Source organism: Lytechinus pictus, chromosome 3, assembly GCF_037042905.1.
Source record: "Lytechinus pictus isolate F3 Inbred chromosome 3, Lp3.0, whole genome shotgun sequence".
NCBI lineage: Eukaryota > Metazoa > Echinodermata > Echinoidea > Temnopleuroida > Toxopneustidae > Lytechinus > Lytechinus pictus.
In genome coordinates, this window is record NC_087247.1 from 75,010,627 (window position 1) to 75,030,293 (window position 19,667).

At 38.2% G+C, this 19,667-nt stretch overlaps 1 protein-coding gene and 1 long non-coding RNA gene across 3 annotated transcripts; one reads left to right on the plus strand and one right to left on the minus strand.

Moving 5' to 3' along the window:
- The first annotated feature begins 196 nt into the window (after nt 1-196).
- LOC129258059 (m7GpppX diphosphatase-like) lies at nt 197-9,064 on the plus strand. Of its 2 annotated transcripts, none has more exons than XM_064097723.1 (3): nt 197-346; nt 4,955-5,179; nt 7,223-9,064. In XM_064097723.1, the coding sequence occupies exons 1-3, from the start codon at nt 341-343 to the stop codon at nt 7,496-7,498; spliced, it is 507 nt and encodes a 168-aa protein (XP_063953793.1). In that variant the 5' UTR covers nt 197-340; the 3' UTR covers nt 7,499-9,064. The 2 variants fall into 2 exon arrangements, with proteins under 2 accessions (XP_063953793.1, XP_054752488.2); XM_054896513.2 differs by having other exon boundaries at nt 201-585.
- A 1,515-nt stretch (nt 9,065-10,579) lies between these two features.
- Nucleotides 10,580-18,825, minus strand: LOC129256697 (uncharacterized). The gene is made up of 2 exons (XR_008584076.2): nt 18,695-18,825; nt 10,580-12,276 (listed from the first exon to the last, which is right to left on the minus strand). It is a non-coding gene; the product is annotated as an uncharacterized LOC129256697 (long non-coding RNA).
- Between the last annotated feature and the right edge of the window lie 842 nt (nt 18,826-19,667).

Below are 19,667 nucleotides of genomic sequence, written 5' to 3' on the forward strand. Positions count from 1 at the left end.
CGGGATTACAGAAAGGTTCAAGAAACAAAGAAATTGGAATTTTTTACAGTCGTTTTACGGCTACGTGCCGTCTCTCTCGTGCCTGGTGTACATGGTATCTTATGAAAAGCAAACGGGAAAGAAAAAATAAGCTGGCGCGAAACGGGACTTTGGAGGGAGGGGTTAAAATGAATAGCGCCAGCTTAAGTCGCACCATAACCACAATACAACGCAAGCTAGCTCAGCCCACTCAGCTCTCGCTCAGCTGTGACAAAATATTACAGAGTATGCTTGGCGTCTCTTTGAACTTGGCAAGGGAACTTCGCTGCTTTGAATCGAGAATAAAGTCGAAATTAGTGTCATGAAGGTGGGTGCGTTTGTTATGGACAATATTTGATAAGATCGTAATAATCGCTTCTCATTCATTACCCGCGGCTCATACCCCTCTAAACGACATTGCCCTGGGCGGCTACGCCCGGCCACTCGATGTGTTGTGAACTGGCAGACGTCTTACATGTTCGGGAGGGGTTACGACGGACTGGCTCAGACCGGTCACCGTGGATAAACCGCACCCCCGACTTTTGCTTCTATCCCGCCGAGAAAAAGGTGCGGTTAATAGACCGTTACTTACGGTAAATAAAATATACACATAAAACACTTTGAAATATTATTAAAAAGCTATTAAAATTATGCTATGGTTTAAAAACACAAATTGATGAGTTTTGATGAAAATGTTTACACATTTATGTACGATATCCAAATTGGCAAATTTGACAAAGCTAAATTTGTACGGACGGCCGGCCCCTGAACCGAGTGATCGTGTTATGTTGGAAGTTTGATTGTCTATCCCGTTTGAATATCGTAAAATTGTTGATTGTGCTATATTTCAATATATCTAACGTTTATTATTTGTTATCGTCGATTTTAAGTAAAACAAAACTTATCGCGGACGTTTGTATTGAAATAGAACTTAGAAGGCCCGAGAGCCTACAACTTCGAGCCCCAATACTCGGCCGAAGAAATCAGTAAAATGCTCACTACAAACAACATCATTCCTCGTGAATTTGGAGGAAGGCTTGTTGTATTTCTCCACCTTTAGTGCAGCCACCCATTTTTAGAGATTTCTGGCTTCTTCTGAGGATCAGAATTCGGTAAAAGCTGCATTTTGTGCCCCTTTCAGACCGATTTTATGCTAGCAATTAGTCGCGCGCCGGGGTCGGACACCGAGTTGTCCGTCGCTGACATCACAACCCCCCACGGAGATACAAGGAGTATGAGCAAAATGGCGACCTCCACGAGTCTTTAGAATATCAAAATATTGATAACTTTGACTTGGCATATCATGGGAAATAGGAAACCGTTCTGACTTATTTTAATTTTATTTTAATCAGTGAAATGTAATCGGCTTATGACCTGATGATAAATCTATCCTTTCATTTTCCTTTAAGTATCAACAGCCATATTATTAAGATCAATTTTTGGAAGCCATCTTGGATTTATGGACATAAGCAGACCACTAACTGTCCTTGTACCTTATCCTAATATATTACCTGACCCTTGAAACCAGTGGTTTAAACATCAAAATCACATCTCCCTGGTCGATATGAAATGAGCTATGTCTGCTTTTTAGCAGCCATTTCAGAATAAATTTTTGGAAGCCTTCATGGATTTTTGGACCCAGCCACCAGACCACTGACTTTCCTTGTAACTTTTTCCAATGTACTACTTCACCCTTAAAATCATTGAATTGAAACCAAATTAAAGCCACTTATGTAAGTTAGAGATGAATTGTGGATTTTTAGCCCACAGCAGCCGTTTTGGACGCCATCTTTGATTTTTTAGGTACCCTGGAATCCTTATATTCACTACCCCGTGTCAACAAATTATTTTACCCCCTAGACCATGGAGTATGGGATTACACACCATACCGCACTACAGGTGGGGGATTTAAAACAACTACACAGAATTTTGAAACTCTAATGCTAATTTATATACATTTTTCACAATTCACAAAAAATGCTTCTCCTTCTTTATTTGTTGACCGATTTTGATTTTTATGCTCCCTTATGGTAGAACTTGTCCTTTAATGAGTTTCACCAAACTGCTACACAGAATTTTAAAATTTTGACTAGAAAAATTTGTATGCTAATTCATGCGAAGTTAATTTATGCATATTTTTAAAAATTCACATAAAGTGCTTCTTCTTTATTTGTTGACAGATTTTGATTTTTTTTTTTTGTGGCGTGGCGTCCGTCATCTGTCCACAATTTCAAAATGCTTCTTCTTCGCCATTTCAAGTCCGATTTCAATTCTGTTTGCTTTATATGATAGCACTAGGTGGGGGATTCAAAACTTCTACACAGAATTTTTAAATTTGGAGTAGAAAATTATTTATGCTTATTTATGCGAAATTCATACATCACAGAAAATGCCTCTTCTTCATTTGTTGACTGAATTTCAAATGCTGATATTTTGAAATTTTGACTAGAACAATTTTTATGCTAATATATGCAAAATTAATTTATGCATATTTTTCAAAATTCACTAAAAATGCTTCTTCTTTATTTGTGAACCGATTTTGAATTTTTTGCTTCCATCTGGTAGAGCTTTACGAGGTTCACCAAACTTCTACACAGAATTTTTAAATTTGGAGTAGAAAATTATTTATGCTTATTTATGCGAAATTCATACATCACAGAAAATGCCTCTTCTTCATTTGTTGACTGAATTTCAAATGCTGATATTTTGAAATTTTGACTAGAACAATTTTTATGCTAATATATGCAAAATTAATTTATGCATATTTTTAAAAATTCACATAAAATGCTTCTTCTTTATTTGTTGACCGATTTTGATTTTTTTTTCTTGCATCTGGTAGAGCTTCATGAGGTTCACCAAACTTCTACACAGAATTTTTAAATTTGGAGTAGTAAATTATTTATGCTAGTTTATGCGAAATTCATACATCACAGAAAATGCCTCTCCTTCATTTGTTGACTGAATTTCAAATGCTTCTTCGCCATTTCAAGTCTGATTTCAATTATGTTTGCTTTATATGATAGCATTAGGTGGGGAATTCAAAACTTCTACACAGAATTTTGAAACTCATTAAATATGCTAATTTACGTGTATTAAAAAAAATTCACATAAAATGCTTCTTGAATTGTTGACCGATTTGGATTTTTTTTCTTCCATCTGGTAGAACTTCATGAGGTTCACCAAACTTCTACACATAATTTTGAAATTTTCAGTAGAAAATTATTTATGCTAATTTATGCAAAATTTATTCATAAATCACAGAAAATGCCTCTTCTTCTTTATTTGTTGACCGATTTTGATTTTTTCTTCAATCTGGTAGAGCTACATGAGGTTCACCAAACTTTGTCTAGAAAATTATGTATGCTAATTTATGCAAAATTTATTCATAAATCACAAAAAATGTTTTTTCTTCTTCATTTGTTGATCAATTTCAATTTTGTTTGCTTTATATGATAACTCGAGGTGGTGATACAAAATTTCAACACAGAATTTTGAAACTCATTAAATATGCTAATTTATTCATATTTAAAAAAAAAAACTCACAAAAAATACTGAATTATTTGTTGATTGATTTTGATTATTTTTGTTCCATCTGAGAGCTACATGAGGTTCACCAAGGTTCTACACAGAGTTAAGAAATTTTGGCGAGAAAATTATTTTTTGTTTACAAATTTTTCGGCATTACTCCTACTTGTATAAGATCGGTATGCTCGATCTGTAATGAAAATCATAAGTCAGAAAAAATTGGAACCAGTGGGATTCAAACTTGCTATCTACTGCTTTCTGGGCAGCGACTTAACCACAAGGCTATTCTGGTTCACGGCTAAGCCACGATGAACTGGAAATCAAATACCCTCGATCCTCTTATTTCTGACTCATTAGTATCCGAATGCCATCCGCTGTGGACAATAGATAGTAAATGAAGAGGCTTTAATAGGAGGAAATTATAATTTGTTTACAAATTTTCGGCCTTACTCCTACATGTATTTGTTTAAGATCGGTATGCTCGATCTGTAATGAAAATCATAAGTCAGAAAGAATTATTAAAAAAATTATTTATGCTTAATTTATATGAAATCTATTCATAGATCACAAAAAATGCTTCTATGTCATTTCTTCATCAATTTCAATTATCCTCAATTTATTTCACCAATATAATTCACTACAGTGTCAACTGGGCTGAAATCAAAATTGTGTTAAATTTCGTTGCGAGATGCCGGATGAGCTCCACATCATTGATATGCTAGTTTCTTCATCTGGTTGAGCTTGAGTTTCACAAAATGTCTCAACAGAATTTTGAAATTTTGAGTAGAAAATTAGTTATGCTAATTTATTTGAAATTTATTCATAATAAAAAAAATGCTTCTTCTTTATTTGTTGACCAACTTTGATTTTTTTCATCCATCTGCTAGAGCTACCTGAGGGTCACCAAGTTTCCAACACAGAATTTTGAAATTTTGACTAGAAAATTATGCTAATTTATGCAAAATTTATTCATAAATAAACAAAAATACACTTTCTCCTTCATTTGTTGATCAATTTCAATTTTGTTTGCTTTATATGAGAGCTCTAGGTGGGGATACTAAATTTATACACAGAATTGAGAAACTCATGAAATATGCTAATTTATGCATATTTTACAAAACTCACAAAAATGCTTATTTATTTGTTGACTGATTTTATTTATTTTTTGTTCAATCTGAGAGCCTCATGAGGTTCACCAATTTAAATTCTGTTTCCTCAATTTATGTCACCAATATAATTCACTACAGTGTCAACTTGAACTTGGCTGAAATTGAAAATTGTGTTAAATTTTGTTGCAAGATGCCGGATGAGCTCCACATCATTGATGTGCTAGTTTTATTTTCTGAAATGCTCCCATGTTTTACATGTATGTGCTCAAAGAGAAATTTTTTCTTTATTTTGATGTTTTCAGTGGGTGTATAACATCTTGGAGAAGAAAGCTGAATCAGAACGCATTGTCTTTGAAGATGCAGATCCTGAAATAGGCTTTGTTATGTTACCAGACATGAAGTGGGATGAGAAACAAACAAACAATCTCTACCTTATTGTCATCATTCATCAGCGAGGTATCAAAAGTCTACGTGATCTCACTGCGTCTCATCTTCCACTGCTGCGTAATATCCAGGAAAAGTGTTTGGTAAGAATTATCAAAAGCTTCATTCTTCTATGTACTCCAGTGCATTACCACTGACAAACAATGCTCTCTGTTCATCAGGGAGTATGATAAAAGTTACATTTTATATAGCACTTATTACACTTTATTTCTAAGCGCTTTACATTGTAATTATTATTATCCTGTTCATTGTTTCCTGGCATGCTCGCATACATTGTATTCTGATGCAGGATAAAATTTCTTTTTAACCATTTAGTTTTACTTTGCATTCATAGTTGAAATAATCTTCATAAATAATCTTAATTCATGTACAAACTACTCTCTTAACTTTTTCTGAATCCAGTAATGAAATGGTATTTGTTGAAAAAAAATAAAACCCCAGACCTGTTGTTGATAGACCATTGGCATCAGATATATCTTGTTTTTATAAAAAAATACAAAATGTCTTGGGAAAATCCCGAGTATGGGCTGAGAGCATTAGGCCGAAATAGGCTAAGAAAGGGAATTTGAGGTAACAAGCTGATTTTTGTCTCACCTGCAAAGACTTGAGACTTTTCCGACGGCGTTGGTGGCGTCAACATCAAACCTTTACCGAAGGTAAGTTTTTGAAATGACAGCATAACTGAGAAAGTATTATGCTTTTCACATTGCATTTCCTTAAGGACGTTCCACAGTTAAAATGAAGTCCATGTCATTTTCACCAAATTTTGCAGAGAGTTACTTTGGTTTCTATGCATTATAAAAATGCCAAAAATGATATAGGTTCATGTAATTATTATTTTTCTACGGGACTTCAAAGTCGCCGTATTTGAATGATCTGAAATGTTGCGCAATCATGAGAATTATGCCTCTCTTAGACCTCACGGATTCACCAAATGAGTTTAAATCATCTTTACTCTCTCGATATTGCATCAAACTTCATCAAATTTTCAGAATGTGTAACTTAGTAGATACCAAAGTAGTAGAATGTCTTTTAATTGGTAAAACTATATCTATTTGGAGTCAGCAGCGCCCTCATGTGGCAAGAATTGTTCAAAAACTTGGAAAAAACAAATCTTCAAAGACGTGAATTTACTCAAAAATTAAAAAAGTATAGTTTAAGCTGCACTTTATTCAAAATCCATGTCATTTTCATCGAATTCGGCTTAACTGTAGGGAAATGTATATGGAAGATGTAGGGAAGTTAAAAATATAGGGTCCATGTGCTCGTTTTTTAACTGTAAGTGTCCAAAGTGTTGCGAGTTGGCTTGAAAATCGCTTAAAATGCGCCGAAAACATGCAAATGTCTAATAACACCGTCTTAAATGGGAATGGTTCCGTAGTTTTGCTCCCAAACATTCAAAATCCATGTCATTTTCATCATACTCTCTAGATTTGTAGAGGAATATATTCTAAAGCCGTTAAAATATTAAAAATATGGGGTCTATGTGCTCGTTTTTTAGTTATCAGTGTCCAAAGTGTTGCGAGTTGGCTTGAAAATCGCTTAAAATGCGCCGAAAACATGCAAATGTCTAATAACACCGTCTTAAATGGGAATGGTTCCGTAGTTTTGCTCCCAAACATTCAAAATCCATGTCATTTTCATCATACTCTCTAGATTTGTAGAGGAATATATTCTAAAGCCGTTAAAATATTAAAAATATGGGGTCCATGTGCTCGTTTTTAAACTATCAGGGTCCAAAGTGTTGCGAGACGGCTTGAAAATATTGAAATCCTCCTAAAGTGCGCCGAAAACGTGCAAAAGTCCAATAATACTGTCTAAAATGCGAATGGTTCCCGTATTTCGCTCCCAAACATTCAAAATCCATGTCATTTTCATCATACTCTCTAGATTTGTAGTGGAAGATATTCTGAAGCCGTTCAAATATGAAAAATATGGGGTCTATGTGCTCGTTTTTTAGTTATCAGTGTCCAAAGTGTTGCGAGTTGGCTTGAAAATCGCCTAAATGCGCCGAAAACATGCAAATGATGGCTTCTTATTCCCCCTATTTTTTAGTCAACTGTGATCATGACACCACATTGTATATTGTCTAGCTTCATTTCAATCTGATATTGTTTACTTTTTAGAACTGCATCCAAGACAAGTATGGTATACCAGCAGATGAGCTGAGAGCATATCTCCACTATCAGCCTTCCTACTACCACCTCCATGTTCATTTTACCCATCTGAAGTTTGATGCACCCGGTACCAATGTTGGTCGTGCCCATCTCTTATCTTCAGTCATTGAGAACATTGAGCTGATATCTGATTATTACCAGAGGAAATCTCTTGCATATGTCCTCAAAGAGAACGATGGCCTCTTAGCAAAGTTTAGAGAAGCAAGATGTGGGAATGGAAAGTAGAAATGGAGTTAATCATATTGTGTTTACTTATTGTTGTGTACAACATGTAAACTAGCATACATGTAAGTCAACCTTTAAGTCAAATATTGGCTAAAGTCAAAGTAAATATTTTAGACCAGATTATGCAATATCACTTGTGTTTATACCCTTCTTCTAGGTCGAATTTCTCTGAAGTTGAGGACATTTCTGTGGTCCTAAATATAGATTTGACCTGGACAAAGGTACCCGTACTTAAGTTTTAGGGGCATCATGACCTTGGCTCTCACTAATCTAACATGAATTTTGAGGGAAAAAAATCCTACATTAAACTGTAAGATATAATAAATAACCTATTTTGAAACATTCTGTGTTCACAGTACCAGAGGTCTTTCTCATAGACAAAATGGCTAACATGATGAATCATATATTACTATTATAACTATGGGAAAAAACTGTCATTGATTTGACATTTGAAAATTCAGCCAATTATTAATTTGTGCCAGTTCCATACATACTTATAAGACATTGAAAGTGGTTGCATTTCTTGTTATTCAGAGGGGAGTGCATGCCATCCAGGGTTTAACACATCGAAATTGTAGATTGATTCCTATACCATCAGTGTGTCCATGAACAGCAAATGAACAAGTTCTGATTAAAGTGTTCATGTATTATTCAAATATGTCTCAAAATAATGAGAAAAAAATTATCTTTAAGATACAATATTACAGATCTTTGTATACTTTCTATCATCTATTATATGCATATGATTAACTGATTTATTGTAGAATTGGAAGATTCTACTTACAGCTCCATTGATTAATTTTTGCCAAATTTGCGAAACCAAGTTGTACTTATAAATTTCATACTCTGTACACATTTTAAATGGTTTGTATTAGAAGTACACTTTACATGTATATACCATTGTTATCTCAAGGTTGGTCTATATTTTGTTACTTTTAGGTTTTAATAGTGATAATACGGTAATAGGGTATTTATTTAGTGCACATCCACATTGTTAGGTGCTCAAGGCACTCTATAAGCTTGGCTACTGATTCTGGTGCTCAGGGCTGTGTAAGGAAATCAAATCAGCACCTATCGGATCGATTTCTTGCTGAAGGAAATTATGCCTTGTGACTCAAATCCTTAACCCTGTTTCAAAGTCCGGAGACTAATCCACTGGGCCACAGTGCTTTACTTTTAGGGTCATGATATTCAAAAGCCAAGTTTAATGTAATTCAATTGAAGATTTATTTTTACTCTCAATAAAGTGCTTTGATACCTATAATTCCATTCACCTTTTACCAAACTTCAAACAGTATTTTAAAAGAGCTCTGTTACTATGGTAGGTACGAGTAGAAAAAAAAATATTCTTGGCTGCTATAGCATTCTTACAAAGACATTTTTATTTTAGAATTGTAAAGTACTTTGTCTTGAGAAAATTGAGTATAATATGAGTCTGTTTATAAAAGTTCAGGTTAGAGTTCTCAACATCTTTGTTCAAAATGGTTTTATATTTTTTAGTATTTTAATCATTTGTAATTTTCCTTTAATAAAGCTGAATATTTTCATTTTGCTTACAATTATCTAGTCAGATTATGAATTCAGTATGTAATTTAAGTCATTAATTAATAACCAAAAGACATAATAAATACACACACACACAAAAATAACTTGAAATATATATATTTGTATGTGAAAAATTATAACAAAAATCCAATGAAATCATATATTAAAGGAGAATGAAACCCTTGAAACCAGCTGAATCCATATCAAAGAGAAAAATCAAAGGAACACATTGTTGAAAGTTTGAGGAAGATTGAATGAATAATAAGAAAGTTATGAGCATTTGAATATTGAGATCACTAGTGCCATGTAGATCCTCCCGTTGGCAATGCGACCAAGATCTGTGATGTCACACACGTACAACTCTACCATTTGGACACTGAAAATATACCCCAAAACATTTCTTTTTGCTCATTCTAATCATATGACAAACGATTCATCAATGATATAATGTTGTGAAACCTCTGTACGTGTCATCTCATAAAGAGAACACCTCACCTTGTGATAGACTCTATAAAAGTGAGAATATAAGTGAAATAAGTACTAAAGTAATGAGGGAGTTGTACGTGTGTGATATCACAGATCTTGGTCGCATTGCCGATGGGAGGATCTACATGGCACTAGTGATCTCAATATTCAAATGCTCATAACTTTCTTATTATTCATTCAATCTTCCTCAAACTTTCAACAATAGGTTTCTTTGATTTTTCTCTTTGATATGGATTCAGCTGGTTTCAAGGGTTTCATTCTCCTTTAAAGTCTGTCTTTTGTTATTAGAATTTACCATATAATGAATAAACAACAAATCCAAGAACTGATGGAAAATATGTTAAGAAAGTCCAAAGCAGCATATTTGGGACTGTGTACTATACATGAAATAGATGTGAGTTTGACATGGAGGGGTATAAATATCCCTGCTAATTGAAAGAAAAAAAACAAAGACAGACTAACCACTTTGGATTGATAAGAAATATAACTTTAAAACGTAATAAATAAATCAAAAACTTAAAAAGGGTGATTCAAGACTGAAGAACTTGACTTTTCCTGACTATGTTGATCTGAATTGCCACTATCAAATCACAGCAAAACTATACTTCTTCACATTTCAAATGTTTAGTAATGGTAATCTACATTGACAAAGTGTGGGCTAGACCTTCAATATACATGTACGTTTAGGGATCAGGATATTACTCTCTTCATTGCGAAGTTTCACTGTTATTGTCCTGCTTCTTCCACAGTATTAGAGAGTTGCAGACTGATTCCTACCTGGGGGTAGGATGTTATACCACTCAAATTATTCTCACTAATCTATTCTTAAAAAAAAAATTATATACCAAATTTCTTTGGTAGATGTGGTTATTATGCAAGATTGACATGGAATAGTGTGAATGGGTGAACTGAGAAGTAAAGTGAACAGTATATAAATTTGACTCTTTATATACGGTATCTACATCAGTATTAAAGCAGAAATTGTGGGTATACAAAATAAACCATCTGACACAGTACAAGTGATATAATCACTCTTCACATATTTGAGGATTAATGTGTAACTACACACATCATTCTTTGATGGACAAATGGCGACTTGAAAAATGTCAACAAATGGATTATATGTGATGCACCAAGAATGTACATGATACAATTTGAAACCTTTTTTTTTTCATGCCATGCAATAATGGTATGCAATATGCCTTTCTCACATACTCCATATAGAACACATAAAATGAATTACCATGGCATGTAGTTTGATTGGTCATGAAAATATCTTTTGATAAGCTGCTTTAGTGACCACATCATCTTCAATGGTTCTGAATTCAGAACATCATTAATTTACCCACCACAATGCAATATTCAAACATTTAAGAGCATGGATGATGTTCACATAAAACAAACTAACAAAGACTAAAACTTTAACCACATAGAATTAATGGGCTGAAGTGCAATAAAAAATGAATTCCCTAAGTGATCGTCCAACTTAGCACCAGTTTGCTCTTTTTTTTTCAACTATCCTATGTACATGTATTTTGATTCTTTATTTTGTAAAAATTCTGATATTCACAATTATGATACTAGAAGAAAATCTGATTACCGTGTTTCATGTGGGAAATTATCCTTATCCCGAAAGTCAATAATTCTTAATGGTCCTGTATTCTGGAACAGTCTCCCCGATGATGTAAAAAGTTCACTATTCCTTAATGTGCTTAAATATAAACTTAAAACATTTCTTCTACAAAAACTTTAATTTCCTAGACTAAGTTACCTCAATTACATTTTCATTTTTTTTTCTAGTCTTTCTCTGCAAAACTCAAACTTTTATTGACAAAATTGGGATTATGTTATAAGTTTTTAACTTTTTAAATGATCCCCCACATTTACATATACTGTTTCTCTTCTTGTCTGATTTAAGTATTGATCAGATTTTGGTTTATGGTTTTGTGTAGTGTATGTTTTCTTTACGCATTGGAATATATTGTACTGTATTCTGTAATAATCATCTTTACACTGCATTGTTCTTTTTATGAAGTGTGGAAATAAATGAATCAATCAATCGTTTGAAAGAGCAAACTCTGAGTGAAATATAATTTGTCAATATTTCAGCGAGACATTTGAAAGAAAAAAAAAAAAAGTTTGAAGTGTGAGGTTCAATTATTAAGCATAAGATGTGCTGAAACTCTCAACAATCTGAAAAAATAGTGTTATGGATAAATTCTTGTATATCTTGTTTGTGTGAATATTAGGACCTTTAGATTTAATAGTCTTACAGGAATGTCAATTTCATTTTTAGAGCACAAATGATCATTGTCAAATGATTTGATAAATTGCACCTGTAATGTTTTGTCATATTTTGCTATCCATAGCCTTTATATGGACAAGAGTTTAGAATACAGATCAGAGACTGCACTTTGTTGGAAATAAGAAAGAGATTGGTGCAGTGAGGCAAAAGTTCATATTCCCTGAAAGATGGTGTTTACTAAGCTGCACTTATTCCCATTAAATCCAATCAAGAAGATTCATTGAATAGGAACGAGTAAAACTGATATACAATTTTTCTTCAAGATGGATGCAGCGTTTCAAGTACAAAAGTTGGTCAATGAGATATATACTTGGACTGGATATTTTTATTCTGTGTAGCTGACTTTAAACATTTTGTGAGCCTCTCACAGCTTCGTATGATGCTAAACTCCAGGAACACCAAACTTATCAAGATGTGCAGCTCTCTTTGCTGGTATGAGAATCTATGAGAATAATAATCAAAAGAAGAAATATACATCTCAGATGAAATTATGAAAATACTTACCATGATTTTCTTATTTACGAGATAACTGGATATACTCATTTGATTTGCTAGTTCATTACGATTAACTTGCACGCCGAATAAAAGTACACAATTTTTCCTGCGCGCGCGCAGCATCTCCCTACGCACGCACTATCCCAAGATCATCACGCAAAGAGGCGTCCATTTCCTCTCATGAGCCTGAACGCAAGACATGTTGCCACGCAAGGCGAGGGGTCGGTGGGAGGGTTCAAATGAGTATATCCAGTTATCTCGTAAATAAGAAAATCATGGTATTTTCATAATTTACTATCAATAACTGGGATCTACTCATTTTATTTGCTAGACCAACACGGATTCAACGTGAAGGGAGGCATGTCTAGACTAAAAAAGTGCGTACAAAATAGGGAGATGAAGACACGAAAGGAGAGCGCCAAAAAGGCGGTCCTAAAGATGTCGTCTACGACGATTCAATAGAAGAGAGCCCAAGAAGAAACGATACTGTAGTATCATGGGCCCTCGGCCTAGTGTCAGAAGGAGAACATCATCACCAACTGACTTGATCGTTTCAACAATCCAGCGTGAAATGATGTCTCGAGAAGCTGCCGCAAACGGCTCGCGCGACAATACAACCAACTGAGCAGAGTTGGGAATTGTCTGAAGAATGGCAAACAAAGACAAGGGTTAAAAGTTACGCCTAATCTACGCCATCCCGGCAAAAGTCCGGGAGCGATGCATAAGTATGCAAAGCTACGTACTGTAAATGGTTACAGATAAAACAGATACAGGAGGGATCTAGACTGATAGACAGACGAAAGATACCCTGAAAACCGACCCAAAAGGAAGTTAGTGAAGCGTCAAGAACGACCGACAGGTGCCATGACGGACTAAACCATACAAGCTCAATGTTTGAGAAGAAACTCAAGAGTTTGTAAGATTCCGATTGAAGGTATTAAACATCCGTAACCGGAGGGATGATAATCGCCGATGATCAATAAACGATCCGACTTTGTTGAAAACTTGGACAAGAATCGTGATCGGAATACTGAAACTTGAACGGTTCAGTAAGTGATCAATCAATCAATCCGAGAAGGCAACAGCGGGGCTAATAAAAGCCACGGTCGGGTCACCGGCTTAATAAAATAAGCCAAGCTGCAACGATGCAAACGTAAGGAATGCGAGATATCTCAGAAGCCCCCGCGTGGGGGAAAGCGCCCAGAATTCGATATCTGTCTCAAAAGCGTGAGGGCAGAACATCTGCAGAATTCCGATAGAGAGCTGTGGCAGGACGTTTCCAGCGGTCCGATAAGGACATGGAACGGCAGAGAGTAAGGTTGAAGTAAACCACTCGTAAGGCAGTCAATATGTCGAGAAAAACGACTGAGTGCCATCCTGTTAATAAAGAAACTGCCACGGACCTGCTGTCTATGTGGAATAGAACAGTCTGGTCAAACAGCTCAACTGGGCGTATCGGAGAAAAAACGCGGCTCGCATCACGACATAACAAGCGTGATAGACCGAGCGGTCGAGAGAGGACCCCGGATCCCATCTCTCCCTTACTAAATAAAGCACCCGCCCGAGGGTGCAGCGCCCGCGGCGGGAGAGGTGGCTTGACTGAAGCCACCATCGGCGAAACGAGAGGGCCCGTAAGGCTAGGCTGCGATGGATGTCCGCTGAGCGGAGCAATCCCTAGCCGCAGCAAGCGTACGCCAGAGGTGAGCTGGCGAAAAAATGCCTCTGTCATGATCTTACGTGTAAACGACAATCAAGAGATGTTGGTCAAGATGATGCTCTGAACCAACAGACATCGCCAGACATGATACCTCAACAGTTACGTTCCCGACGGAATCGAGTGAGGTAACAACGGCCCTGTCCTATCAAGGTTAGGGACGGAAACTGGCTAAGTCCTCACTTGAAGAAACAAGCGGAGGAGTAAGGCGACTTGAGGAAAATAATCACCAATATTTCCCTCAGTCTGCGATGAGCACCAGTTGTTTACGAAAACAGCCACAATGCCTGGTTTCTCTGGTGATCGCAAGGGCAAGCACCGCCGGCGCCGGTAGCGAAAGCATGGAACAGTCCGATATCGGTAAGACAATGAGTTCCGAAAGCTGCGGGGGGGGGGGGGGGGGGGGGGGCAAAACAGACGCCCTAAGCAGGGGGGGATGAGAATCTAAGCTTCTAAAAAGAAGAGCTCCAGTGAAGTAAATCACTCTCATGGAGGAACTCATCCACAGTCGGCCCAAGAGAAAGCGGGTCGCGGTGATCGTGGTTAGACAGATATAAGCATACATACACACACGCATACACATATACCCCAATATATATATATATATATATATATATATATATACATATGCATGCACATAGCATCCATCCACGATCACATCATCCCCGGTCACGCAGTGACCATGGCCACATACATAGCATGGAAGGAGGATGAAAGCAGCCTGCGAGGCGACTCAAGTGTGCCGAGTGAAAAAGCTCCTAAATAAGAAGACAACTCGACACACGGGCACAGTAAATGCATAGACCGTAGCCCACTCCACACAAGGAGGAAGCGGCGGAGACGCCCACAAGCTTGACCCACATAGAGGGCAGTCTATCAGATAGACTGTTTGAGCTCGACCGATGGCCTGGCGGCGGACAGTTTGGTTTGAACTCGCCGACCCGGCACGGTGGGTGCGCCCAGGAAGTAGGCATAGAAATGCCGACAGAAAAAGCCTGAACGCACATACACAGCCGACAATCTGATGAGATACGGCTGTTTCTTTCCTCCGAGATTATGCTTACCCGACCGGGAAAGACTCTGGGAACAAGCTGTGAATGTCAACAGGAGGGGTATCTGGCATATAAATAGCCGATTCCCTCCGGGCGTTCGGTGCGGGTGCTGCCGGGGGGGACGACCGATGATGGCAGCTCGGGCAGGGCTCGCACGAGCCGCCCGAATACGAGACAAACAGGTTAAAAATAACCATAATGCACGGGGTGGTGAAGGCATAGCGATTATTAAGTATAGGAGAACTATTAAACGCCGTGACATTCAGATCCGATATTTATGCTCATAAGCTCGGCAGAGCTACGAGATAGAGAGACATACCGCTGAGCGGTGATGGTGCTAATATCGGAGTCGCCCTCTCTACAGCGGCGATCGCTGGAGGACGGGTGTCTGTACTAGCCCTGACTCTAACCTTACAAGGAGGAGTTAAAAGTAGAGACAGGGCACCCTTACTTTCGTATAGAAAGTGAGGTTCAGGCCAAAAGCTGACGGTCCCGTCGCCTGGGCGGACGGTCCGCGGGCGTGATAGGTTGCCCTCTCAAAAACAGCCAAATATTCTCATGAGAGAAGGAAGGCATGCGGTATGTAAGAAATTCTTACCCCCAATCTACAGGCCCGCCAAAGGGGTAGAATGGAGAGAGTTACCGCTGAAAGAGCCGTCGCCGTAAGCGATGCCCGGTCAAACTGTGAAGCTTGACGTAGAGGGCGAATTCGGGAGTACCTGCATATTAATGGGGGATACCCATGCAGACCGACAGAAAGCAGCGTCCAACCAGCAACATACGGGGGCTTGCCGACTTGCTGGGTGAGACCCATACGTCAGCAGCACCTGTGCATATCGTGAAATCACCCGTGCGGGTGAAAGGGCCGGCAATTTCAAAGAAAAAGGGGGCCGGCGGCTGGTGCGAGGCTGCTGATAAGCTGGCTGAAGCTGACATGAAGCGTGGGGCACATTACCCGCATTCTCGTGGGCGTGTGAAGCAACATGAGAGTTGCGACGCCTGACCCACAATTATCGGTGACATAATGGGGGGCGATGCCCATATGTCGATAACACCTGTGTAATAGCGGGAATTTCCCTTGCAGGTGCGTGAGCCGGCGATTCATGAAATTGCTGGTGACTCTCCGAAGTGTGAGATGGCGAATGTCTGCTTGACCTGCCCGGTGCTTGACACGGCGGTTTTAGCTGACGGAGAGCATGAGGATAAGAATCCGTGATGCTCGAGGGCGTTCTGTTGTAACATGAAGTTACGACGCCTGGCCATCGGCACAAGAATCAGAAAGAAAGGTCTGCTCGCGAAGCGGGGTTAGCAACCTAGAATTTCTTCTTCTTCCTCTTCTATGCAGCCCCCGCCGGGGGGCAGAAGAGAGCACAAGAGACAGGGGGGACGTGATATCTCGCATGAGAAAAGTCACCCAAATCTGATCAAGCCGTTTAGGCACATGAACGCTAATTCCACGGTTCCACCTTTAAGGGCACGTGGACGCGATTCCACGGTTCCACCCTGATCAGATAATCGTGAGATTGACGGGGTCGAGCTCACGTGTCTCTAGCGACTAGGGGCTGGTAGCCCTTTGCTAATGCTCCCTGACGGAGACTGACAAAGCATCGAGCCTAGTCTGTGCTGGGAAAAGAGTCCCATGCTCTTAACCCGGACTTGTTGGACCCGATAGCCGGTGGGTCAAGCAGTCCTGGAGGAGTGAGGTTTTCTATACTAGTACAACACTCCCCAAAATAGGTTCAGGTCCCGTCGAGGGAGCCTTGGCTATCACCTTTCAGGCACGTGGCCGCAGCGCCACGGTTCCACCCTAAAACGCTCGGGCACGTGGGCGCGGTTCCACGGTTCCACCCTCTTGGGCACGTGGACGCAACTCCACGTTTCCACCCTCCTTTTTCCAGGGCACGTGGACGCAAACCACGGTTCCACCCTTTATAGAGCCCTTCGCAAAGGGTCTCACTCTCTTGCCCTCATACTCACCGCCGCTGATCACGGGAACAAATACCATGTCTGGTTCTCTTCCAGCGGCAGGTTTGGAGTCATCAAGAGATGAGTCGAAAGAGCTCATCTACCTGGTAAGTTCTTAGCCTGAAAGAACAAAAAGAGGGTCGAAAACAGAGAGGGGGCGGAGGGGTGGGTGGGCAAGAAAGGTGACAAGCAAGATCCTTTTCAGAAAATATTAATAATAAAATTAATAACTCCGGAAAAAACAGGACCGACTTCTTAAACATGAGTTTTGAAACAAAGTTAAGAAGCTGAAGTTTTTTTTTTATTAATTACACGAGACATGACGTTAATTAATTAAAACAGAAACGGTCTTAAGTCCAAGACGAAGAGCAGGATCAGCTAAGAAAAAAAAACACAAAGGTTTTTTTCTTTTTTTTGACAAGGTCAAAAGAAATAAGTAAAAGAAGCTGATCTGAAGGGAAGAAGTCAAAACTTACTTCCCTAAAACTGGAAGCCGAAAACTCATTATCGAAAACAAAGGAAGCTAAAAGAGAACAGGGGGGCTTCCCAAAAATTTAAGATTTTTTTTTTTTTTTTTAAGACAATAAGTCAAAAAAAAAATTCAAAACAAAATAATTATTAAAATTAATTAATAATTAAACAATTAACCAATTAGTTAATTAAACAATTAATTAATTAATCAATCAATCAATTAATCAAACAAGAACAAAAGATGATTGAGACAATCAACCGACTCACAAAAGAGCAAGTTGAAAACAAGTTTGAGAACAAACAAGGACGACGCTCCTACCTGTCCCATAGCCTAAGCAGTGGAGAGGAAATAAAATCAATTCAATTCAAGACGAGGCAAAGGAGCAAGTCAAGAATTATAATGAATTAAAAAAGGATTATAAAGAAAAAGGGAGCATCGTATCAGTGCCTGCGTCACGCAGGGAAGCGCGGAGCTATTCGGGGAAGGGAAGCGGAAGCAACCCGTCTGTGAGAAAACGAAACTGACGGTTCGGAACTCACAAGTTTATTTAAAGAAAAACGTGAATAATAACACGAAAGCTCCGTGCAGTAGAGATATGAATGAAATCAATCTAAAGCCGAAAGGCAAAGGATTGAAATAGGTTGTAAATACATAGATAAATATGTTAACAACGGACACTTTAAAAAGCAAAGTGGGAGTGTACTTAGCTAACGTCTGATCACGGCGGCAGGCGAAAGTAAAAGAGGAAATGGACGCCTCTTTGCGTGATGATCTTGGGATAGTGCGTGCGTAGGGAGATGCTGCGCGCGCGCAGGAAAAATTGTGTACTTTTATTCGGTGTGCAAGTTAATCCTAATGAACTAGCAAATCAAATGAGTATATCCCAGTTATTGATAGTAAATTGCATAATATACATGAACATTACTTAGTGAGAACTACAATCACACAAACTTTGTTACTTATATTGTTCTTCCAGTGTTTAAGTTAATTAAACCTACTTCATATCACTGACAAATCATCATAGCTTAACACCATAACCTACCCCTTTATGAATATAAGATCAAACTGATATCAGTATAGCTTAGCATCATAAACCTACCTCATGTATAAAATCCATAGCACCAAACTGAAAAATCAGTGTAGCTTAACACCATAAACCTACCTCATTATGTATATAAGCATCGCATCCATAGCACCAAACTGACAGGTCAGCATAGCTAAGCACCATAAGATGATTAGACTCCAACCCATGCATTAACATATGCTCGTTGACATAACGCCCACAGTATACCTACAATATACAAGAAATCAATGCTCATTAAAGGCACAGTATAGAAAGCATTTAAAAAACTGAATAAACCATGCTACTGAACCAGAAAAACAGCATTGCCTTTTTACATTGGGATTTGCTCTGCCGATCTCCAAAATGCACTTATTTCAAGATATACATGTACACTGATTCTTGCTATATATTCAATACTGTCCAGAAAGATGAAGAACCAAACCCATCTAATAACATGGCCTTGCACAAGCAAGACAAAAAAATATCAGCATGACAGTACACTGGGTTAGGGTTCTTTATTTTTGTCTCACTTGCATAGCAGAGCGAGACTATAGGGGCCGCTTTTCCGGCGGCGGCGTCGTCGTCAACATTGAAACCTTAACCAAGGTTAAGTTTTTGAAATGTCATAACTTAGAAAGTATATGGACCTAGTTCATGTAACTTATCACTGAAGATCCTGCCTGAGTTTCAGGTCACATGACCAAGATTAAAGGTCAGTTAAGGTCAATGAACTTCGGCCATGGTGGGTGTAGACTATACTATGTTATTACACGTGACCACTTGTACTGAGAAAGCTATGGCTGCTACTAAGATGACGGAGTAGTGATGCAGCTCACCTAATAAATGTCTGTTGTAAATATGTTACAAAGAACTGCCTACTGGACTTTGATTTATATTCAACACAAGTTCCAATTATGGTGTCAGATCCTGCATTATTATGCTGAGTAACCCACCGAGCCTTGAGATGGAGGAATCATTGAAATCAGGCCAGTTCATTCCATTTTCTCCCAAACCCTCGTGAGAGATGGTGAAAGACAAAGAGCTTATTGTATTGTGTATCAGTGAATGACCA